This window comes from Pantherophis guttatus, chromosome 1, assembly GCF_059756535.1.
Source record: "Pantherophis guttatus breed Tessera chromosome 1, ASM5975653v1, whole genome shotgun sequence".
In the NCBI taxonomy this organism is placed as follows: Eukaryota; Metazoa; Chordata; class Lepidosauria; order Squamata; family Colubridae; genus Pantherophis; species Pantherophis guttatus.
In genome coordinates, this window is record NC_142063.1 from 166,585,568 (window position 1) to 166,611,498 (window position 25,931).

A 25,931-nucleotide genomic window follows, 5' to 3' on the forward strand; every position below is an offset into this window, starting at 1 on the left:
AACAGTGAAGTGAAACTAAATTTCATTATCAAGATGACAAATGGCTCCCTGGAGAAGGAAAAGCAGTGAGTAACACACAATGATATATATGCATACATTTTCACAGGCAGCAAGTTTTCTCTCACACCCCTGCTTTGTATTCTAACAATACACACAAAAAAGGATAAAAGACAGGACTCTGCATACCACAAAACTGATTTCGGAGAACTGTTTCACATTTCATGCAAGTGTAAGCAAGGTACTTCTTTGTTACTCTAACTACACAAACATGAAAAAAAATATGTAGCTGCTTTTAGAACCGCATAACAGATCATAACAAAATCAACCCAGATTTCTCCACATGGGGCACAAATGACCAGACTCAAATTATCCCACTTTGGACACATTAAGCAAAAACCTAGCTTTCTGGAAAAGTCTATAATGCTGGAAAGAGGAAAAGAAAAAGAGGCTGACCAGCAGCAAAGTAGAGCAGGTGCACCACTGGAAGACCTGATGGACCAAACTGGGGACAGATTGTCATGAAGAAAATCTATATAGTCACCATCAACTTGATGGACACAATCATTTAGCTTATTAAAGAAGCCTGCCCTGCTTTAGCAAACAGAAAACAGATGCTGCGCTGCCCCGAGTTTTGAAGCATTTCTTCCAAATTTCAAAATGTGCGCAATCCTAACAAAGGGGTCTTCACTAGGTTTCTAATAGTTAAGAATGGGAAATATTTTGGTGTAGTGAAGATGCTGGAGTGGAATTTTGGAGATCAGGTGTTCTAGTCCTCCCCAGAAGCTACCCGGTCCCTCCCCAGAAAGGAGTGACTTTCTCTCAACCCAATCCACTTCACAGGGTTTTTTTTTTTTGTGGGGGGGGGAAGTAGGAGGAGGGAGCATTATGTATGCTGCTTGGAATGGCCCAAAATAAAGGTGGATATAAATCTGGTAAATAAAAGAGATATTATGAGTTCAAAGGTCTGTAAATCTAATTTATAAATTTGATTTGATTTTGTTGCCACCTGACTGCAGACCAATGGATGGCTCATTATACATAAAACAAAACACAGGAGGAAATCAACATGGGAATTAAGCAAAATGAAAAATCCAGACAACACCAAAACATAAATGACATGTGTATCAATGTCAATTAATAAATTAAGATATGCAGAAAGTTTAACTGGAGCACTAAATTCATACATTTGTACCAATTAAAGAATTGATCTTGTGGATCAATTAATGGTCTGTCTAATCTTGAGATGTTCAACTTTTTCTTGAGGTAAAAGCCCTATTTGCTCTTTGAATGACATGTTGATAGCACACTCCAAGACATGAGGGGGCAGGTACCAAGGCTGGTATTAAACTGAATTTAATTAAGTTTAAACCAAATTAATGTGATATGGTTATGCCTAATGTAGGTCATGAAGTTTGCTCTCATCAATCATATGTCATTTCATCATTATTCTCAATGTTATCATTAATTTTTAGAAAGGATTTTCTTAATGACAAGAAATATTCCTACTGTACAATCCTGTTTGTTCCTCCATAGAGGTCCATAAGAGTTACCCTTTGGTAAATGCAGTCACAATACCTTAAGATTGTCTGGAAGTTCAGAGCGTCCAGCATAGCCAGGATTCATAGTAATGAAGACCGCACATGTTGGGTTAAGCTTTAGTTCAGTCCCTTCAAATACCAAAATGTCAGCACCAGCATTGATACCTGGGAATCAAGAAAAAGAAACAGCACATGAAATCTGGCTGAAATAGATTTTATCTTAAATTCACAAGAGATTAAAATCTCTTTTGCAGGAGATGTTTTACCTCTTTGGATTGTAAGAATTTGTTGGGCGACGACAGACAATACTTCCAAATCAATTCTGTTAAATTCATCAAAACAAGCCCAGGCTCCGCATGAAAGCAAACCCTAAAAAGAAAGAAATCAAAGGTGAAAAATATTCCAATACTTATTGTAAAACCAATGGAGAGCTGTGGGAGCAAGAATTATCTCTATCATTCAATCTAGCCTTCAGAATGTTCTTTCACTTTTTTCCTGTAGCCTAGAACTATACTTACTGCTTTCTGTGGGTCGGTTCCTAATGGCTGGGTGCAAAAGATGGGGATCAGTGATTACTGCTCATCTCAAGGACAACTGTTGACGACTTGATTGGTTCGTTGGAAAGATAGAGAGAGCACCAAAGCTTCACATACAAACTTCCCCAACAAGTCAATACTTGGAAAAAAAGAGGAGGGGGCTTATTTCCCCCTCTGTCATATCTCTGAGTATGCCTTTTCCTTCATTTTATGAAAAGAAGAGAAACAAGACTCAGGGAAGAGACACCGAGAGGAAGGAAATGAAGTTGAAACCTTTTTCATACCTAACAACACCGCAGTGAATATATCCGCATCTCTGTGTCCGTGTTTTTGAGCATGAATGTGTGTTATGTTTGTGTCTGTGGCCTGTGTTGTATGGTCATATACACTGTGTAGTATTTCTGTGTGTCCATAGCCTAATATCCTACAGCACATGAGTTCCTTGGAGTTACAAAGGTGTCTCGTATCTTCTCTAGAACACTGCTCAGGGGTGAAATGCTACTGGTTTGCTCTGGTTCGGACGAACCAGTAGTGATAAAAACTACCAGTTCGGGTGAACCTGTAGTAAAAAAAAGCTATGATCCAACGATCACCTCTGCCGCGCAGTTTAGCTTTCTAGAAAGTAGGATTTCCTGCTTTCTAGTGAAGCTAAACTGTGTGCCACAGCTGATTCCCCCCCCCCGCTGTTCTACTTACCTTCCCAAGCCTCCTTTTGGCGCATACTGCACGCGCACATGCATGTTAACTACCGGTTCACCCGAACCTGTAGCTTTTTAAACGTTCAGCACACATTTGGTGTGCACTGAGCATGTGCATGCAGCGCACGCTTGATGCGCACACAGCATGCGCACACAGCATGTATTTGGTGCGCATGCATGCAGCACACACTTGGTGCGCAGCATGCATGCGCGACCAGCAAACTGGTAGCAAACTGGTTCAGATTTCACCCCTGACACTGCCCCATACAAAACAAAGTATAACTACTTATCTTGAGGCAAAATGGGAAACATATAAATCCAATAAATCAATTAAAAACAAGTAAATTAAATTGAAGCACTTTGATATGCATGTTTTGATTCTCAGCATTACATCTTCAGTGATATTCTTTCATTCCCACCTTGAAGAATTTCCCCAGAGCAAGATAATCCAATCCATCAGAACAATTGAAAACCACACATTGCTTGGCAACAGCCTTTGCTAAATCCTTGGTTGTTTCAGTTTTTCCAGTTCCAGCAGGCCCTTCCGGGGCACCACCAAGATGAAGGTGAAGAGCACCAAACAAAGTTCTGAAAAGGTGGAAAAAAGAAAATTGTGATGGAGAACAATGATAACTCTGGCAACTAATGTTTTATTCACCATAGTTCTTTCTATTGCCACCTTTCTTAACTTTGGTTCTCGCCATGATGTCCACCTTTATGGAAGCTCACTGACCATCTATCTGTTGGGTCAACCTATCACACAGAATTGTTGTTGTGGCAAAAACTGGGGGAAGAAATCCAATGTTTTAGAGCTGTAAAGTACTTCAGATCCACTTGGGAAAGGGTGTTTGCAGAAACATAAATGCAGGACTCATAAAAGTAGTTCAGCTTTCTTTTAGAACAGAAATATAATTCAATATTTGGCTTTTCAATAATAACTCTTGAAATTAAAATCTGAACATAACTGCTATTCAGAATGTCCATAATTATATTTAAGGAAAAAAATAATGAAAACATGCAGCCATTTTCTAATTCATTAGGACAATGTCCAAGGTCGATATCTCCATTACATTATTTCTATTATATTAATTCTTTTAACTTATAAAGGGAGATACCTGTAGCATCTATCTGTAAGTGGAGTAATAACCAATCTTGGAGTATTGCCAAGATATTCATATCCATACCGTAAGTCAGCATTTATCATCCTTGTTTCTAGATGCCCTTCCTAGTGGAAGACAAGAAATATACATATAAAAAGACTGAAGATAAATAAAAATAAAGAATAAGTAGGTTTGCAGTAAACCTAATTTTAGAGACACTTATTTTACATGTCCCAAAGATGCTTTTCCAAAGGCAACTGGACTTTCTTGAGGTTTTTTTCCTTGAAAACATTTCACTTCTCATCCAAGAAGCTTCTTCAGTTCTGACTGAATGGTGGGGAATGGAAAGATTTACATTCTTTGCAATCATCTGGTCATTAGCACTCTGAAGGTTGGCCATTAGCTCTCTGAGAGTCGTTGAGGCCACTTGGGGATATATTTGTACTCTCAGGGTCATCTGAATCAGATCTGGTCCATTTTCAAATTCAATCTCTTTTGAGGTGGCTTCTCCAAATTTGGAGGACTTTGGGGGAAGAGTTTGGGAGTGTTTGGTTTGATTTGGTTTGAATTATCCTACTGGTCAGACCTCTCTAAATAACCTCTTCCCAACATTTTACTAGTTTGAACAGAAAAAAACCAACTGTATTTGGGAAAAAAGAAAGTAGGAAGCAAAAGAGAAATATCTACAGCAATGGAGGCTTTCCTTAAAATGCTCCACTCCTTTCATACACACGTGACATCATGATACAGTATAAAAAGGGCCAGAGCTTGCAATAGGATGCCCAGATGATCATACTGTAATTTACTCCCTTGATTCGTTTCTCATTAATTAATCAGGTTTAGCTATTTATAAGTATCCTAATTGAGAAAATTCTTGGATTTCAGAGCATGCATGGAAAGAATACAGGCAACATCTGGACCGGCTGGTTAGTTATTGTTAGGCACACTCTTGCTTCTATTTTATCTCTGAAGCCATTTTTAATATTTTTGTAGGGGTCTGAGATATAAGAAAGCCAGTCCCTTTGGGGAGACTGACTGTTGTTCATTCTTCAATGTTTGGTGTCAGATGGAAACAATAAATTGACATCATGTTAGAATCCACCTTCCCAATGACTGCACATTTAAAGCCTTAAAAAGACAATTACCTTTTCACTTAATAAAAGAATTATACATAAAAATTGGATGTATACTCTACATTGGATTTATACTCTGGAAGAAAATATTATGTCTCACTTAATTAGGCTAACCAGCATGGAAAGTGATTGACTTTGGTTTCCCCTTTCTAGCCCTAAGTGACTCAGGAGGGTGATGCTAGTCTCCGATTCTCAGCCGAGGGAGTCTGCATTGTCTGAGAGATGTTTCCGTCATCACGTGAAACAGGGGTGGGTTCTACTTACCTTTATTACCAGTTCGCATCATGCTCATGTGCACGTGCACTTCTGCACATGCGCAGATCGCCTATGATGACGTCTGGGTCAGTGGGCGGAGCCTCCCACCGGTTTTACTATCAGTTCTTGCGAACTGGTCCGAACCAGGGGCAACCCACCACTGACGTGAAAGGTAAAAAGTAAAGGACTCCCTGCTGAAAGGTGATGGTGCTCATCTCCATTTCAAGGCCATTGAGCCAGCACTGTCCAAAGACATTTCCATGGTCATGTGGCCAGCATGATGTCACAGAATGCTGTTACCTTCCCACTGAAGTGGTACTTATTTATCTACTCACATTTGCATGCTTTCGAACTGCTAGGTAGACAGGAGCTGGAGCAAGTAATGGGAGCTCACCCGGTCACGTGGCGCTCAGGTCTCAAACCTGGGCTGCCATTTTTCCAGTCAAGAAGCCCAGCTTCTTAACTGCTGACCCCTGTACCAACCTCTATCATCCTGTGGCTAGCATTGCATGAAAATACAGAATGCAGTAAGCATTCCCGCTGAAGCCGTACCTATTTCTCTACTCACACTTGCTTGCTTTCTAACTGCTAAATTGGCAGGACCTGGGGCACGTAACAGGGGCTCACCCCATCATGCAGTGCTCAGGTCTCAAACCTGGGCTGTCAGCTTTCCACTGAGCATCCTAATCACTGAGCCATCATGCCCCAATTGACTTTTATTGGAAAATAAAGAAGCTGGTGACACATGTTAAATCTGCTTTGACTTCCAAAGTAGATTTATAGAACAGATAGGTTCACACAAAAACAAGTAACCCTATCAAGTAAGCTTCAGATAACCCAGGCTATAAAAATCAATACCACTGATTACATGGAAGTATGAACAGATATATGATCAGTATAATTCATATAAATGAATTCATATAAAACCCAAATTACATTGATGTTTTCGTTTAACACATACAGAAGCTTGCAATAGCAGGCTGGGATAATTAATTCTGCCTCCTCTACTGTGGTTTGATGAAAAGCACTCTTTTCAACCAGTTATTTGCATGTGCACTAAGGCAAATCATAACTCTAGTATGAAAATACATTTGCAGGAAGGTGTTTTTCTACCACTTCCTGAACAAGCGTACAAACCTGAAAACTCTTAAAATAAACATTGTGTCAGCACTAGAGTAAATGCAGCTTGTACAGGTGCTACAGGTGTACCTGTACCTGACACATTGGAGTAAAAATTTGGATTAAAAAAAAGAATAAAAACTATCTATTAAAACCCATTTATGGAGGAAAATAATTGTGGAGGATGAAAATGGATTTGTAAAAGAAGTCTAAAAAATGTCAGTGTTGGAGGCTGACATACCACACCCATTCCCCAGATAAGGTAGATACCTGAGGTATCCTACTTCTACTCATTAATCATGCCCTATATCCTATGTTAAAGGACTATGTCCTATATTAGTATGTTCAAATTATTTTAGAAGACCCTTACCAAATACATATTAACACTAGAAGCACTAAATTATTATTTAGTACTTTCGTAAGTCAGTACGATTGGCCATTTTCACTATTCACTGCTTTCCTCGTGTCACATTCAATTAACGGAAAAGATGTCAACTAAACTATCTTAAAATAAAGAAATCAACAAGCTTTTTGGAAAATGTATACTATATCTGAGGCATTTTGCTTTGGAAAAAGGCCTATTTGAGGTAACTTCCTTCTAATATTGTAATCCACATAATAAATATAGGTCCTCAATAGTCTGATTTTAACAAAAGTCAGATTAAGGCCACTCAATTCAAAAAATTATGACTCCTTTAAAAAAATAAAAGCATGATTTATCCAACAATTTCAAAGAAACTCAACTATGGCCGTTGACAGAAGTTTTATCTGTAAGTCTCCTGCAAATTCAGCAAGTATATAGGGAATGTGGGGGTGAAAAAATCATTTTAATTATACAGTGTAAATGGTATATGTATGGCTATTAGGTATCTTACTTCACATCATGCAGAATGATGGGTATAATCTTTTGTCATCAGCAAAAAAATGGCTTATTATTGTATCTTTCCTCCTATGTCAGCAATGAGTCCAAATAGAAAAGCTGAGTGCAGAAATTACCTCCTAATAGGATTCACAGAGACATCCCTTACCTGCCAATAGTATCTCAGCTGACTTAACCATTCAAAGTCGCTGTCATCACTGACCCGCTTGTCCACAAGAGATACAAGCACATCCCTAGCGTGAACATCCAGGACCACAAGCGCTCCAAGGGTCACTCGATTCTGTTTTGACAACTTTCCTCGCACCAAGGTGACAATGCCATCAATCTGCCCATTGCACTGGGTCAGGTAATTCTCAAGAGCCTGAGTGAAAAGGAAAAACCGGAGAGGAGTGAATTAGCTCCAAATAACAACCTCAATGTCTACTGCTCTACTAACTGTTGCTTTTAGAAGTGATTTCGCATTTCTGCAGCTGTCATCTTGACAAGCAATTGTTCACTGGCACATTTCAAATTTGTTTTCTTTTAAATACATGCATACATGCATATATCAGTTCAAGGAGTTCTTCTACAATAGAAAGGCTTTTGTGGAGGTGTCTGCCATCTGAAGGGAGAAAAGTGATGGTAGCTGGTTTTCATCCATCTACACCTGTTTCCCAGTCCATCACTTGAATTATTTCATAAAAGGTAACGGTAAAGGTTCCCCTCGCACATATGTGCTAGTCGTTCCTGACTCTAGGGGGCGGTGTTCATCTCTGTTTCAAAGCCAAAGAGTCAGCGCTGTCCAAAGACGTCTCCATGGTCATGTGGCCGGCATAACTAAATGCCAAAGGTGCACGGAACACTGTTACCTTCCCATCAAAGATGGGTGCTTTCGAACTGCTCGGTTGGCAAAAGCTGGGACAAGTAACGGGAGCTCACCCCATTACGCAGCACTAGGGATTCGAACTGCTGAACTGCTGACCTTTCGATCGACAAGCTCAGTGCCTTAGCCACTGAGCCACTGTGTCCCTTTTGAATTATTTCATAGGGTTACTTAAATTTTCCAAAGTAGATGATTTTGGGGGGGGGGTGCCAAAGGAGAACAAAATAATCAGTCAAGTGCAGGATTTTTCTTTCTATGACAGAGTCTACTGTCCAAGATTTATCCCACTGAAATCGAGGGGGATAAATTAGGCATTTGCCATAGGAAGGATAATCCTACTTCCTTTCTCACAGAAATCTGTATTGGAAGCTCCAAGATTCATGTGCCCTAAAGGATTTCTGCCAGAAGGGAAGGACATTTTATGTGTAGCTGTTTCCTCCCTTTGGTTGCTTTTTCCCCATCCAATTTTCCCAATTTCTCTTCCATTGAAACTAATGAAATAATTTTATGCTACTCAAGATTTACATCTCTCTGTAAATGAAAAGAAGCAATAAGCCTCGTCATCAATGTCAAGGATCACAACATCTTCTGAGGCTAGTCAGCCCTATGCAGAGCATCCAAATGACATCCTTTTAGAAGCAGTGGGATTTTCTACTCTTCAAACATCTGCTCTTAAGGCATTATTAGACACAGCTTCAACTCCACATGGGAAGTAAATTGAGGCCTCTGCTGATTAGTTGATAGCTTCGCTAGAAGTATTCCTTTATACTACATCCTGAAATTTCACTTCTATAGTAAGAGAAAGCCAGGCTCTGGCAATAAAAAATGCCAGTGAAATTCTCCACTGAGGAAAACAAAGGAGTGGGGAAATGGGGGGTTACCACAAATATCTGAAGCCCTGTTGGCAATTTTTTATTTTTTTACAGTGGTTAAATTTACCATGTAATAAACTGAATCTGATTCTCACTGAAACCAATGGGGCTTAAATCAAAACTGACTTGTTACAGTAATTTTAACTAATACAATTAACTTATTCTGGGCACAATCCTTTTTATCTTAGCTTAGATGCAATCCAATACTTCTCTTTTAATAAAGAAAAACAGGGCTCGAAAACAGGGGCAAAGTTATCCATACAGATATGAGATATTTTTCAAAGACAAGACCCATTGAACCACATTGTATCATTTTATATAGTATTATACAATAACAAATTCAATACATTTTTCATACCACAAGATGTTTTGCTTCTACTTGAAGAGAACTAACATAAGGACATTTTAGAAAATATCACACATGACATTTGCAAAATAGCAGCCTTTGTTCATGTCGGAGGAGAAGGAGGAATTCACAAATATATAGGGCAGCATCACCAATAAAAAACACTTTATGTCAGTGGTGAAATTCTCTGCAGTTTGCCACCTGTTTGCTGCCCGCACATGCGCAGTGCGCGCCAAATGCACACTGCACATGCGCATGCACAGTGCATGCCAAACACACGCTGTGTGCGCGCATGCACAGTACGGGCCAAACACATGCTGTGCATGCAAATACGCAGTGAAGGTCAAATGCATGCTGCGTGCATGCGCATGCGCAGCGCACCCCAAATGTATGCTGCAGGCGCACACATGCAGTGTGCGCAAAATGCACGCTATGCACGGATGCAGTGTGCAACAAACACAGGCTGCACATGCATGCATGCACAGTGTGCGCCAAATGCGCACTTCACACAGAAAAAGGACATTTAACAAGGTAAGTAGAACAGCGAGGGGGGGTAGAAAAGCTGTGCCGCGCTATTTAGATTCACTAGAAAGTAGGATTTCCTGCTTTCTAGCGAATATAAATCATGCAGCACAGCTGATCATCGGAAATACCAGTTCGGACCAACCAGTAGCTTTTATCACTACCGGTTCTCCTGAACCGGTGCGAACCGATAGGATTTCACCACTGCTTTATGTCCTACTGACTACAGTAGTTGTATTAGTAACTTGGAGTATTTTTACATTTCAACTTTTCTATTGCACTTATGAAGGTACAAATTTGGAAAAAAGCTCTGCAAATTTTCTCATACATTTTCTACTGGTTCAAACACCTTCATATTACCAAGTATACAGATTGTAGAAAGTGGTTATTCATATCTTCTAAAAAAGATGGAATTATTAACATTTCACATACTATTGAAACATTCCTACCTCCTGGCCATTTTTAATAGCTGTTTGCACTTCGAGAGTCCAAAAAGCCTGGGATACACAAAGAACTGTCTGTCCGGGCCAGTCTCTTACCCAATTTATACGGAGAGATTTTGGATAAGCATTTATTGCAGAACCAATCACCTGGAAATACAAAACATGAAACTCTTGCTAGTAAACTAGAAAGCAGACTCCAAATATCTTCTGTCATGACCTTTCGGCTCTGTCTGCATGACCTTACTCCATCAGCTCCAATGAACATCAGGCACCACTTTAGTTAGAGCCCAACATACTGTATATAGAGAAATCCAAGTTGCATGACTCTCGATGAACACTGAACAGAAGAGAAATGCCTTGGGACTCAGCCCTTCATACATTAGAACACTTACAGTAGGGTATCTAGTGCCCTTCAGCTATGCTGAACCAAATCCACATGAATTTTTAACCACAATGATCATACTGAAGGGGTTTCTTCTGCTAGAATAACAACCATTCATTCAAATAAAAATATGAATGTTTTGCAATTCCACCTTTCACAGCCACAAACCAATTCACAAAAACTGAATTCTAGAAAATTTAACTCGCTTGGCTTTGAAAGGAATAAAACAATTCCCATGTAGATATGCTGGAAGAATTGTTTGTAGATTTGGCCAAGCCTCAACTGGCACAAAAAGCATTAAAATGTGTATGTTTCAAATTAGTGCTATGTGTAATTACAGTAGGAAAGAAGAAGAAAGAGAAGAATGTGATCAGCCAATATAGTAAATGAATTGAATTTATTATTATTCTTTTTGCTGTCGTAACTAATATTGCTTTTAGCATCATCTCAAGAGAGCCACTTAGGTATGGTTGCTAACTTGAAACTGGGAGACTGTGCTGGGTCACCCTTGACCATAGAAGCTCACTGGGTGACAAGCCAACCTATCTTAAAAGTATGCTGTGCTGGAGAAAATAGGTGGTGGAAGGTATGCATGCTGACTTGACACACTGCCCTAAATTGACCAAAAGTAAAGGAAAGATAAAAATCTAATAAATAAATCTTGGAAATATTCTCTTTGAGAGGAAAAATGTGTTTTCAAAAAAACTTGGTTTTTTTGTGGGGCCGAGGGTAGGGCTAGAGATAAGAATATCCAATATTTCCGGTATAGACTATTTCTGTTTGGTGTGAGAAGAGGCAAATATGAATTAATTTTCCCTTTTGTTTAAGATGACAGGGAATATATACTCCAGATCTTTATTTTGTCTGGCACGTCATTGCTTCCAATAGTTTCCTTGGCACAGATATTGCCAGGTGGGAACAACCAGATCCACATGTGCAGAATATAAACTAGCTACTTTATTGCTCAGTGCAGTAGTGGGTTTCAAATCCCATCACTACCGGTTCGCTCATGGGCGTGTGACTGCTTAGATGGGTCAGACATGAATAGCTAACTCCAACTGAGGCTCAGTGATCACATTTTTTATAAAAGCCAAATGGAATTTTAATAAGCAGAAACTAGGATTGCCAGGTGTCCACTATTTGAGCGGACAGTCCGCTTTTTTCACATTATGTTCACTATTTTTTTTCACAAAATAGTGGACATTTTTTTTATTCAAAAGCTTTATGATGAAATGGTACGTAATCTAAAGCTGTACAGTCTAAGAGAATAAGGATAGGAGACTAAGGAGAATCTCGTTTTGTCTTTTTTTTCATAAGTTAGAATGAGACAAAGATCAAATATCCATTGAACTCGATTTTCCAAAAAAATTAATGATGAGATTAAAATTAAAATATATTATAAAATTATGTACAGTTCACATTTTTAAAATGTATTGTAGCTTGTGTCGACTGACCTAAAATGGCATGTTAAAATGTTTGTAAGAAAATATATAATTTAATTGTAATTTTTTTTAAATTTTTTTACTACTTAACCACCACCGCCACCACCACCACCCCGTTTGTCCGCTATTTTTTGGAAGCAGACTTGGCAACCCTAGCAGAAACAATTTGCTGTAAAACTTTCCATTGACAGAAACAGATCATTCAATATTTTCATTCCTGATAGAAATGGAAGATGACCAAGTAGCTTTCTATAAATGACAAAAAAACCTGCAGTATTAGACTACAAGCTGAAGTTGAGGTCATACTGAATAAACCATAACTTTTGGCATTTTTAAGTTTTAAGCCAGGGCAGGACAACACACCTATTCAAAGCAGAACCCAAAGTTTTAATTGCTTTCACATACAGATTGTAAATGTTAAGAATACTGCAAACATGCAGCTTCTGCCACGCTCTTATATGAGTGTGGCAGAAGGTTTTGAAGAAAATGAGAGAAGAGTAGTTTCTTGTTTCCTGTAAAATAATAAGTTTGCTTTGGGAATTATAAATTGAGCTAATCATAAGACCACTGTCTCCCTATTGAATACACATAGGGAACCTCTGACTAAGGTTGAAAAATTGACTTGTGAGCTACCCGGGTGGTTTGTTGAGATGGGCAGCTCTCGAAATCAAATCAAACAAACAAACAGCAAGGTTCTCAGGCAACACCCCAAGGAAAAGTAATAGTCATCAAAAGTATCATTTTAAATGATATATAATCTACTGGGAAAGAAGGGTACAAATGGCAGCTCAGGATGGCTTTGAGAACAGCCTACAGGTGCTACACAGGAAGTGGTGTACAGGAAGCAGATTTCACAGAGATGCCTCTCAGAAGAGTCTACAATGAGACAGTTCCATTCTAGCCAGGACTGAAAGACAATGCAATTGCTTGCCTGTGTAGCTTTAGGTTTAAGGTCCATGTGAGATAGCTCTACATAGGCAAACTCTATACCAGGGCTGTCAAACTCCCAGATGTGGGCCGGATCCGTCACATGCTGGCCACACCCATGCCCAGTTTAGCAAAGGGGGGGAAAGTCCCGATACATCACGTGATGCCACCGTGACAACATGAGTTTGTTTCATACATCTGATTTGTGGATTGCCTCTTAGAGGAAAAGGTTTGTGGGTATGACAGAATTATGACAGCCATGTAGTCTATACATCTCCAGATTCAAGGCAGCCAAGTAAATCCAAGTTGGATCTGGGAATAAAATTGAACTTTCTGAGACCATATCTGCAATGACTGCTAGGAAGATTGGATTGCTTATGAATCTCTCAAAACAATGAAAAAGACTCAGGATCAGAACTCAAACTACTTTTAAGAACAGATAGTTTGAAACTCCATTTTTCTGCGATTTGGGAACAGAAGGAAATCCTGCAACTGATCTTTTGAAAAATCTCCTGCTGATATAAAACAGGGAATCACTGCAAAGCCAAGAGTGTAATCCGGTCCAAGACAGGATGCTTACATATTTTAAAAAATTGATGAGGTCCAAATTCTGTCCTCTGTTCATGAAGCATTCACTTTTCCCACCTTGGGAAGGTTGAATCTTTGGAATGATCTCTGACAACAAAATTATGAAGTCTTGTTTTGCATCTATCTATGCCCCCAACTTTTCTTGTAATTCATTATGAATTCATGTGTCTAATGACAAGTCAATATCTGGTTTTGCCTTGGGAAAAGGGAGAGTGAGTGTGTGCAAATATGGGTATACACAGATGCTTTGTAATCTCAGATGATCTAATACTGTCATCATTACCGTGAAAAAATGCAGAGAGCTGAGACCAGCACAAAGGATAATTATCACAACTGAAAATGTTGAGGCATGAAAACCACCAATGTATTACAGCAGCTAGTACATGCAAATAGATTTCTGGCAGATCTGATGAGTGTAGAATCTCGATTGATTGATTGTAATGTTTTTATCATCATCCTTGGTAAATCACAAACGATTGAAGTATTTCAATCTAAATAAACCTGCTATTCCTGTCCTTTAAAAAAAAACCCACAAAGACTATTGAGCTAGATCCTTGAAAATGAACCTGGGAATGATTCTATTGCTTAAATATGAATTAAAGGATTTATGGCTTGTTCCATAAATTCCTGACTTACAACTAACCATGAGAATGGAGAAGGGAAATATCACTATTGATTGAGACAGGCTGGTAAATACTATGTTTTAGTACAGTTTCCTGTACTAATTATACCTATTATCGATTGATCTGATTTTGAGGGTAAACTAGATTGGAAGGAAAGAAGAAAGTCTTCTTCCCATTGAAGAGCCTACAAAGATCAAGTTGCTGGCAAGAGGCTCTGGTAGATTGAGCAAAATAGATTTAAATGATACCAAAGTGATCTTATGACTTAGAATTTGTCTTTTTTTCTTAGACCATGAAACCTTGGAAAGTCTACAGACTCTTTGTGGTAGAAGATTGATCCTTGCTGGGATGATTTTTTCTTTGCTTGAACTCTGTTAACGTATTTAAAAATAGGACTACCAGGTGATTCTATATCTCTGAACCTTAAAAGGACATATTATGAGGCCAGAACACTGAAGACAATTGAGCTGCTTGAAAAATACAGGATTTTTTTTACCTCAACATTTTTTTAGGTTTGGGAAGAAGAGAAGAGAATTAGAAATATCAAAGAGGGAATCCATTTTTTTCTCTTGCTGTAGAGGGAACTGGGAATTAAATCTGCTTTGAATTTAAAACAAACAAAAAAGTATTTCTTTGAGTGTTGGATTAAAAAGGTGCATTAATTATTTCTGCGGTGGCGGGTGGGGGGAGAATAACTGAAAAAGAAATAGATTTTTGGAAACCATCCAAAATCATGAGCACATGCTCCCCGAGAAGCAACAGAACAATAATAGCAATTATTATCATTAGCAGTATCAATAAACTCTGTGTTTGCCCTCTGGTTGTCAAAAGATGAACAGCCATTATTATATTCAATTCTATTGGGACATTAAAATAGTGGCAGATGGGAAATCAGCGGTTGCTACATTTGTGGGATTGTGGATTTTGTTCTCTTTATTACTCTGGTGCTCCTCTTCAGACCCTCTCACTTTGGACACTGATGAAGTGGTCTGTCTGAATCTTTTATTCCTATTGAGGCATGATTTTCTGCAGGTACTAACAATGCCCTCAGGGATAATTGTACTTTCTTTAAAGGAGCCTTGCCAGCAGCTTTCCTCGGCTTCCTCGGTATGATCCACAAGAATTGCTGAGACATTGCTTTGATTTTTGCCCCCAAAGAACAGTTTTTCAGTGGAGGCAGAAATAGAACCTTGAGCCTTAATGAATCACATCACATTGATAGGAACTGTTTTCTAGTTGCTTTCCTCAGAATTCCTGCCAGGAGGAAAAAAATACAGAAACAAGAAATGATTAAATGCTGAAAGGGAGTGAAGAAGGGAGAGAGAGAGGCAGAGACAGCTGCAGAAAAAATAAAAACAAAAGGGTCAAGAATTACAAGAATCACTGTTGAAGGCATTGAGGAATCTGGTGAGGTAATATCTCTGAAACAATGAGCCAACAGGGCGAGTTGTCTAGTTTGTCTTAAAAAGACAAATGTGACATTAGATTACTTTTCTTACTGAACCATTTTTATTCTGGGTTCCTTGGTTAAGCATGGATGAAAATGTACATGTACTAAAGTACTCAAATCAATGATGCATTAAGCCTACCAAATCATTCAAGTTAATAGAATTCTTTATTCTTTATTGGCCAAGGGTGATTGGACACACAAGGAATTTGTCTTAGGTGTATATGCTCTCAGTGTAGATAAGGAGAATAAAATACATTCATTAAGAATAAAAAGATACAACGCTTAGTGATAGTCAAGGTTAATCTTATTTATTCCATTAACAATAATTAATTAATAGTGATAGTCAAGTCTTATTTATAGTGATAGTCATCTTATTTATTGTGATAGTCATCTTATTTATTCCATTAACAAGTGGACAAATATCTAGCAATTAAAGTGACCAACAAATTATATATTTATTGGTTACAAAAAGTGCCTGTAATTTTGAAAACTAAAAAAAAAATGCTTCCAAAGAAAACATTTTTAACATCTCAAGAATAAGAGAAACCATAAATATATATGTTGACAGACAGACAATTAAAGGCCACTTTTACTTGAAAGGAAAGCGTTAGTTCTAATTTTTGAGTTAAGGTCCCATCATACTGTATATTCATTCTAAGACTACAGGTAGTCCTTGACTTATAACATTTCGTTTAGTAACCATTCAAAGTGCACTGAAAAACTTCACTGAAAAAAGTGATTTATGACCGTTTTTCCACACTTACAACCATTACAGCATTCCCACGGCCACGTGATCAAAATTTGGATGTTGGGCAATTGATTCATATTTATGACGGTAGCAGTGTCCTGGGGTCATGTGAACAGCTTTTGTGACCTTCTGACAAGCAAAGTCAATGGGGAAGCCAGGTTCACTTAACAACCATGTTACTAACTTAACAACTGCAATGATTCATTTAGGTGTGGCAAAAAAGATCGTAAAATGGAGCAAAATTCACTTAACAAATGTCTCATTTAGCAACAAAAATTTTGGGCTCAATTGTGGTCGTAAATCGAGGACAACCTGTATTGGTATTGATCTATTGTATATGCCTAGATATTGATAGAATGCAATATTTTGTACTACGGCTTTTCCAATGGGTTGAAATGGCCAACTATTGTTAAATTTCTATACCTCTTATATATAACAGGAGCATTTACACATTTACAAGAAATCTTACAACTAGAATAGAAAACATTTGGCAGAATAGAAATCTCACCAGTAGTTAATCTTACAATTAGCATGCACACTATTGCAGATCATTTTACCTGACCCACATTTTTAATACTCAGTCCAATTATGTCCTATACAAGACCAACCCAGGCCAAATATTTGTTGCACATCAGTGATTACTGTACAGTTTTAGAGATCTAAAAAGATACTGCAGTGGAAGAGCAGATTGAGGAAAGAGCTCCTAATTCTTTCTTCTCTATGATCCTGACTGAATTTCACCTCCATTGAAGCTGCTTCAACTTTAGGAGGGGAATTTCCATTATTTGCCTATGAAATACTAATCATGGGAAAGAGTTCTTTATCATAGCAATAGCAAGAACGAAAGACTTCAGGTGCACCAGATTCCTGATCCATGCAGCCAATTCTAGTGGAATAACAATTTAGAAAGGGAGATGATTTTTAAAATCTTTCTGTGTTCATTGTTTTTCTACTGTATAATTTATATCATGACCCATTTGGTTCTAAAGGAAAAGGATTTTGAGAGATAGTCTGCTTACTTCCTATAATAGTCTAGAGCAGGGGTGTCAAACTGGCGGCGCATGGGCCAGATGCATCTCGCACAGGCTATGCCCATCCCAGCTCCATGGGAAAAATATCATGAAGCATCATGTAACAACATGATGACATGGTGAGTTTGACACCTGTGGTCTAGAGCCATGATGGCAAACTTATGGCACGCATGCCCAAAGTGGCATATGAAGCCATGTCGCCCAGCATGCACCGCCTTGCCTGTTTGTCTTCTGGGTTTCTGGCTTACATGAGCATGCGACAATCAGCTGTCCTTCATGCGTGCGGCAGTGCCAAAAACCAGTGTGTGCATGCGCGCCAGCCAGCTGATTGTCAGGTGTGCATGTGCACCAGAACCCGGAAGTTCCTCTTTTCCGGAGCGTGATCCCTTCGCGCAGGTGACAGTGCTGAAAATCAGCTTGTGCATGCACACCGGCCAGCTGATCTTCGGGCACACATGTTCAGCTTTTCTGGAGCACGGCCCCGATGAGCGCGCACGCACGTTTCCACACGACCTTTTTGGCACTTGGTGCCGAAAAGGTTCGCCATCACTGGTCTAGAGAATGACCTCAAACAAACTGTAATTTATTACCTTGTGGATGGAATTTATCATAGCTGATTCCAATTCAACTAACCACTTTTCCACTTGGCCTCTCGCTTTAGCTGTTGATATTGTGTTGATAAGTTCCACAACTTCCCCTTCACTGCTTTTCATGTGTGTAATATCCAGGACTTCGGTAAACTCAACGCTAGCAATTCCTTCAAAACACTTTTTCAAGTGAGGCTTTACTCTGAAGAAATCAAACAGAGGATTAAGAAATAAACTTGGAGCCATGCAAGTTCTAACTTCTTTCAACAAAACACACCTTATGCCAGAATGTTTAGATTAATAATGTTATCTGTGTGAGTCAGAGCAGTAAATTCTAACCACAGGCAGGATGTTTTTTATTTAGATATTTCATTCTCAAACAAACTGACCAAAAGCAGCCAGTATATTAAATTTTTTTGTTTAAAATCCTCTCCAAAGCAGGTTAACATGGCAAAAAGATCTGCTAAGAAGCCATTTTACTAGATTTCCATAAGAGATGTTGAATGCACCAGGTATGCTATGCCACTTCAAATGAACTGCAGCAATGTATCTTGATGACTAAGCCATAAAATAAGGGTAGACAATCTTTTTGCTGACCGGGAGCATGCTTTTATTTTTAAAAATATTTTAGAGCGCACGGCCAGAAAATAATGGAATCCTTAGGGCTGAAAATATTGTTCTTCTTGCATTTTAGAAAACCTTAAGGTCGAACCAAATATATTACTGTGGAGTCCTTGGTGCTTTCCAAGAACTGTTGTTTTCTGGTAGAAGTTTTATTATCAAACAATCAATGCTAGTAAGGAATGATGTTTACCCACCATTTATATAGTAATGGCTTGTCCTGTCCGTGCTGGTGGAAGGGATCTTGGTGGTCCTGCTCTCACCCAAAGGAGCAGAAATTAACATTAAGATTAACACTAGACTAATAAGATGTAAACAGTATTCCATCAAGGAACCACCAACTAAGCCAAACACGATAACACTAAACAACAGCCTAATCAAGGAACCACCAAGACCTCTCCCACCAATATTGACAGGACAAGCCATTAGTATATAAAATGAGAACAAACCGCCTTCTAGCACTGAAGATGTTGCCTACTTTGGTAAAGACATATCTGCAAGAAAACAACCAACCTCAGAGAGCATCAAGGACCTCACAGTTCAACCTTGAGCTATAAATATTCTGTTCAAATGTATTGTGCCTAACAGAGAAGGACAATGATTTGTCTTAGCAGTAGAGAACTGGGTTTAAGTGGCAAAAACTAAATTAAAATATTGTAATAGAAGACACCAAAGAAGATTAAAATACTCAAAATGGGAGATGATTCAAGTTGGGACCAGAATTGAGATTAAGTTCACATGTTTGCAGCATTACAAAAAAAAAAAAAAAAAACAAGAAGCAACATGATTTCTTGCCTACAGATTCGTTATGAGGAATATGTTGTTGGAAGCAAAGTTTTTGTGCCTGAATGATAACAACATCTCTAAACATCCTTTTGGGAGAAGGGTATCTGATAAAGTCAAATGTCTATTATCTCTGAATTTACCTAACGCACATATTCTTTATTTATATAATTTAAGTCAAATTTGCATAAATTGCACAAAATAATTAACATATTTCTATAACTATTAGATATTAGCTTTTAATCAGTGGTGGGTTGCCCCCCTTTCGGACCGGTTCGCAAGAACTGGTAGGAAAACCAGGGAGAGGCTCCGCCTACTGACCTGGACGTCATCAGGAAGCTTCTGCACATGCGCAGAAACACACACCTGCACTCCCGTTGCGAACCGGTAGTAAAGGTAAATAGAACCCACCCCTGCTTTTAATCATTATGTAAACTATATACAACAGGAGTTACAACTATCCTAAACGTGCATCAAATAGTACAATACCTTGTAGGATCTTTAGTCTCTGAGAGAATCTCAAGGAGTTCATCATTGGATAAGAAGAAGAATCTAGGGAAGAACAAACGTTTCTTTTCTAGATACTCATTTAGTCCCTTCAGAATTAATTCTAATAGCTCATTGCATTTCTTCAGGCGTTCCAGCATCTTTTCTATCATCACTACTGTAAGAACGTGTTTGTCCTGAGAAAGACACATATCATATCATATACCACTCATATCATACCATATCTTATCATCATTATCTCAATTTAAAAACCGAGCAATACCTTAAGTATTTTCTCTAAAACATTAAAACTAAAATAAGTTGGCTCAATTTTCTCCCATTTTCCAGGATACTTCCATAACTGTCTGAAAGTTTTCTAAGATATTTTCTTGTGGTGTGTTTAACCCCTTTGTGAAACAGCTAGTTAGGCTCTGAGACTGATTTGGCCAATTCTATTTTTCAATTTCTATGCTTTTTTAAATATATAACATTTCCTTCCTTCCTTCCTTCCTTCCTTCCTTCCTTCCTTCCTTCCTTCCTTCCTTCGATTAAACCACAAGCAGATAAGATGGGATATAAACAATGCTCAACAATGAATATTGAAAAGTCAAAACCAAAATGTGAAGATTCACTGAACAGTGTCTGGAGATTCTGTATTCAGCATCATTTGACAGCCAAATATTGGGTGGAAACTTGCAGCCTGAGCACTTCCTCCACATTCCCAGACAACTGCAGCTTCTTTTTGGCTTCTCATTCTCTTAATTAAAACTGCTCACTTGACATGTATTTATCCAGGGGTGAAATGCTCCCGGTTCGGACCAACTCGGGCGAGTAGGTAGCGATGGCGGCGGGCAGTTTGGAGAACCGGTAGCAAAAATCCCTGCCCCCGCCCCCCATGCCCAGCTGAACCACGCAATCATCAGAGCCTTTTTTTTCTTTTAAATGGCTCTGACCAGCCAAGCTCTGACATCCCAGCTGAGTTGCCTGCTAATCAGGCAACTCATCTTGGATCGCCAGAGCCATGTAAAAGAAAAAAAGTTTCTTTTTTTCTCCCACCCCCCTCTCCCAGCCTCCAGCTTGCTTACCTTAGCTGCTGATCGCATGACGATTGCAATCCATGCATCAGCAAGCTACTGAATCTCCCTGCCTGCAATCAAGCTCATCGGTGAGCAGCTCTTTCTGCTTGCCTGCCTGCCTTCCTGCCTAGACTTGTGGACTTCAACTCCCAGCAAAGCTGGCTGAGGAATTCTGGAAGTTGAAGTCCACAAGTCTTAAAGTTGCCCTGGAGTCCACAAGTCTTAAAGGAGACCCCTGTTCTATTGGGTAAGTTTTTTTCCCCTTTGGGAGCTTTAAAAAAAATAGTTAATTGGGGGTTTTTTTAGTTGTTCTTTTTTTAGACCTAGCCATTTAAAGTTTAGGAAGTTTTAAATTTAGCTGCTCTTATATAAAAATTAAAATAAAATAAAATAAAATAATATTTGTGCAGCTTTCTGAGATTTAGTGTGTTTCTGTAGTGTTTCACTCTAACTACACAAACACACAAAATCTCACAAAGCTGTATGTGGAATTTTGTGTGTGTAATGTGTGAAAGTTGGTTTTTTGGGCTTTTTGTGGCTATGTGAGGTTTCTGCTTGTTGCAGAGGCCATTTTGGGTCTAGCACAGCTGCTTTTACATTGTGGGTGAGCCAGTTATGTTGTGTTGTGTTGTGTGTGTGTAAAGTGTGAAAGTTGTTTTTTTGGGCTTTTTGTGACTGTGTGAGGTTCCTGCTTGTTGCGGGGCCATTTTGAGTCTAGCACAGCTGCTTTTACATTGTGGGTGAGCCAGTTGTGTTGTGTTGTGTTTTGTAGGTTAAAAAAGGGCAAAGAAGTGACATTGACTTGGCCACGTCCACCCAGTCACCTTACCACCAAGCCCTGCCCACTAATTAAGCCACGCCCACAGAACCGGTAGCAAAAAAATTTAGATTTCACCCCTGTATTTATCCATCTGCAGGTTGCTGGAATGGAGTCCTTGTTCTTCATCTACTTCCCTGTAATTTTTTCCCCTTGTCTTTCATAGATACAGTCTCTGTGCGCAGATTCCCCCATGCTTTCCCAGCTCTTCATTTTCTTTGCATCTTCATTCTTCAATTTTGTACGGTTAGGACCCTTCTTTACCAGATTGCTTTTCTCTTCCAGCTACAGTGTATAAAGGTTGGCCTTGTTCCATCATTCAGTTGGGGTTTGTTTGAGTTTCTTCCCATTAATGTTTGTTTCCACTTAAAACATTCTTTTGAAAGTCTACATAAAATGCCTTCACATTTTGATATACTTCTTTTTCCCACTATGGGATTTGGCACGCTTTGTCTAATGTATATCTCCTATGCATTTTGCCTAATGTACTGCACACGTTTTTGAAAGCAGTTCTGACTTTTTACACATACAAATTTGCATTAAAGAGTGGGAACAAGGAAATGTTTGGTCTTTATGAATGTTTGGGTTTACCCTTGCATTTGGGAATCACAAATCAGTATATATGTCAAAATATGAACTGAGCAAATATCTCCTCCAGACTATAACCTCTAGTGAGGAAAAAAAAATGTTTTTCAAAGAAAACCACGTTAGCACCCTCAGGTGGCAACTTCATGCATCTAAGGTTGTATTTAGCTCAAATCACTGTTATACCTTGTCAAAATTTCATACGGAAACTTGGCATTTGGATATATCATTTCTTCCTATTTAGCCACTTGGGCTATTATACCTCTGTTTATCATCTACGGCCTTGATGAAATTTGAAGATTAAATGAGACTGACGTGAATTATGGTTTTTTTCAAAATAGTTAAACTGGGCCGAAGATAGAAAAATAATTGCTCTAGTGTGCCATGATTAGCTGTTCCATAAAGAAGCTATAAATTACCCTAGGCTCTTGTCCTTAGGGTTTTTTTTCTTAATACAATGTCTTCGATTTTTCTTCCCATGCAGAAAAAGATCACTCCTGTAGACCATTTGTTTATCAAAAATAGCAATGAAATCAAAGAACAATTTCATCCTTATTGATTTGAGCCACACGGAAAAAAAATTATTCAAATCTAGGCTAAAATACAGGGCAATCCAAAAATGTGTTTACAATTTCTACCTGTCACTGTAAACCACAACTGCGAGTCAAAAAAATCAACACATGGCCCGAGATTTAATTTATGTTGAGAAGGAATGCACAGTACCTATAAAATCAAATAATAATTTTTAAACGTACACTGCCATCTTCTGGGGGGAAATACAAAAATGGTTTTTGTTCACTGGAAAATGTCAGAAGTACTAACTGGTACAGACAACTACATGAATACTCAACAAAAGCACTAGACTTCTATACTTCACAGCCAACCATGAGCACCCATTCGAAAATAAGCCATTTGGGATTACTTCAAAGAAAGCAGCACAGTATGGTGACTAATAGCCTAATCCTTACATATCTATTGAATTCAATTCAATGACTTAGTCCAAGACAGTCATATGTGCTATTTAAAAAAGAACCAATTCTCTATTTGAAAATGTCAGGATGATAGTTCTTTGGTTATACTTCATTTGAAGATTTAAAACAATTTGTTATAGTCTTTTTGTCTGTTTCTTATTCTCAGACTGCAGGAAATCATGCCATCATTTTCAGCAGTTGTGTTTGGAAGGGAAAGCAATGGCCACAAAACACGGATAGTCCTTCATCAGATAATGGTTAAGGTTTAAGGATAATAAAATCTAATAAAGGACAGCAGGGGTGACAGTACAGTGAATTGTGAGTGGAGTGACAGATAGGTGTACCTAAATAAACAAAGAAATATCTGGATACTACACTGCACAAAGGCTGCTTATTTACTTCTTCATTGTATTTAGTTATTTCCCTTCAAAAGCCTGTTACTCTTTGTTCAGAGTTCTACTGCGTTATCTCTAGGATGAAATATATTTAAATTGTAGTAAAAATATCCAAACAGATATATGCATCTTTTCTGCAAAGCTATGCCCCCTTTTATTTTGCCCCTCTCTTTGGGGGGAAGATAGGACATACATCTCCCCTTTTTTCATCTGTACTCATCTAGTTTAATTTCATGATTAACAGAATTCATACAATAAAGATATGAACAAAATCATATCAATCTTATGTTATGATTAGTTGTTCCAAAGAGAATTGTTACTACCTGAATGGCATGTTTCATGACATCCTTCCATGTTTTGTCCACAGTGGTGAATCGTCTACCTTCTTCAGGCATCTGAGCCATGATGTCTGGAGAACTAAAAATTGGCTCCAGATATAGCCAGGTAGCCTGAACTTTCAGCCACTCATCCAAGATTTCCTGAACCAACAAGAGTTTTGACTCCCAGTCTCTATAGAACAGAACAAAATGAACTGAGCATTAGATTATAGAACATTTCTGGAGGTTTGGATGGAAAATAAGCCTAGGCAGATATAGCTCATATGGTTCCCAGAGAAGAAAAGTACCGGTAATCCTATTCTCTCTTCAGGGAAAGGGAATGGCCTTGAAGGAGAGGAGGAAGATCTGCAGCCAGAGCAAGTCAGATAAAAGAAACCTGGATCCGAGGCAGAGCTGTAACCTGAGAAATCAACGCTAAATGGAGGGAGGAGGAAGGCACATTCAGTCTTGCAAGATTACTATAGCTTTATAATAAAAGTATGTGTGGGCATACATAATTTTGGTTTCCTAGTCTGATCTCCCTTGAAGGGGTTCCCTCGTTCCCAGAAAAGAAGTTCCTTTCATACAGCCAATTCTATGCATATAAGTAGGAATTTATAATTTCTACCTCCCCAGTCTATTACAGGGTACAGAGAATCTCAACCAAACAAATTGAATAATAACATAGTAAAATGCCTGCCCTCCTTCTCCACTAGGCATCAAGATTAGCAAATGTCCATTTTAAAAGGAGCGTTTTAGACTTTTAGAAAGTCATAAATAAGGAGATCCAGCAAATTTCCATAGCAGGTCTCATATATTTGCATTACTACCAAAAAGACTGACCTTTTGGCCCATATCCTTGTGTGAGAGCAGCACCCTAAGCAGACTATCAATATGCTACTGGAAGGGCAGAATCATTTTGGCAAACTGAGCGACATGGTATATGTAGTACAATGCAGGGAGCCACGTAGATTTGTACGTTGGGGAAACAAAACAACCACTTCATAAATGCATGGCACAACATAAGAGAACAAACCCATCAGGACTAGATTCAGCAGTCCATCTGCATTTAAAAAACAAAGGCCACTCTTCTGAAGACAGCAAAGTCCACATTTCGGACAGAGACTCATAATTAAGAGGACCACTATTCAATAATCTGTGGACTCAGTAAGAGTATGCTTTCACTCATATTACTACTGTGAGAGCCCAAACTTGGGCATGTATCAAATTCACCTTCTGAACCAAGAAGTCCCAGGTTCTATTTTCAAAATACATGACAGACATAAATAAAAGATACAACCAATTAGCACAAACCTCTATCACAATGCACCCTGAATACTGCCAAAGGACAATTGAATTATTTAAAAGAAGCACTGTGTATGAGCTGGTCAATGTACATTCAGATCCCTAAAAGAGTTCTAAGAGCTAGCAAAAGCTGTAATAATTGCATTCCTGGAGAGATAAATAGCACAGGAAAAAGAGGAGGAGCACAACAATCCCCGCCTTAGGCCAAGTCAAGTCACAGGCAAAAAATAGAACATGACAAGAATTTTTTAAAAACACAACCTCTCCCATCCACTCTTTGGAAAATCATATTTTGAATCTTGCCATATTTTTCACCCCTAGAGATAACCAAAATCCTATGAAATCAAAATGTCTCTCCTGACTAAATATTTCTGCTCTTGCTTATAAGATTCCCACTCAACACATAAAATGACCCAACCTTTCTGCTTCCTCTGCTGAATGTTACATCAATAACTGACATTTTCCAATACATCGGCGTCTCATAGCTTGATTC

The 25,931-nt window shown here is 38.6% G+C and overlaps 1 protein-coding gene across 1 annotated transcript in view; it reads right to left on the reverse strand.

The window, feature by feature from the left end:
* The window catches only part of DNAH7 (dynein axonemal heavy chain 7), a 155,482-nt gene that overhangs the window by 78,523 nt on the left and 51,028 nt on the right, over positions 1-25,931 (reverse strand). The window contains exons 18-26 of the mRNA XM_060688081.2: positions 24,140-24,326; positions 19,976-20,169; positions 18,086-18,284; positions 10,311-10,451; positions 7,408-7,620; positions 3,888-3,997; positions 3,192-3,360; positions 1,805-1,907; positions 1,576-1,703 (exon numbers count right to left, since the gene is read on the reverse strand). Coding sequence (XP_060544064.2) covers positions 1,576-1,703; positions 1,805-1,907; positions 3,192-3,360; positions 3,888-3,997; positions 7,408-7,620; positions 10,311-10,451; positions 18,086-18,284; positions 19,976-20,169; positions 24,140-24,326 — 1,444 coding nt within the window. The remainder of the gene's footprint in view (positions 1-1,575; positions 1,704-1,804; positions 1,908-3,191; positions 3,361-3,887; positions 3,998-7,407; positions 7,621-10,310; positions 10,452-18,085; positions 18,285-19,975; positions 20,170-24,139; positions 24,327-25,931) is intronic.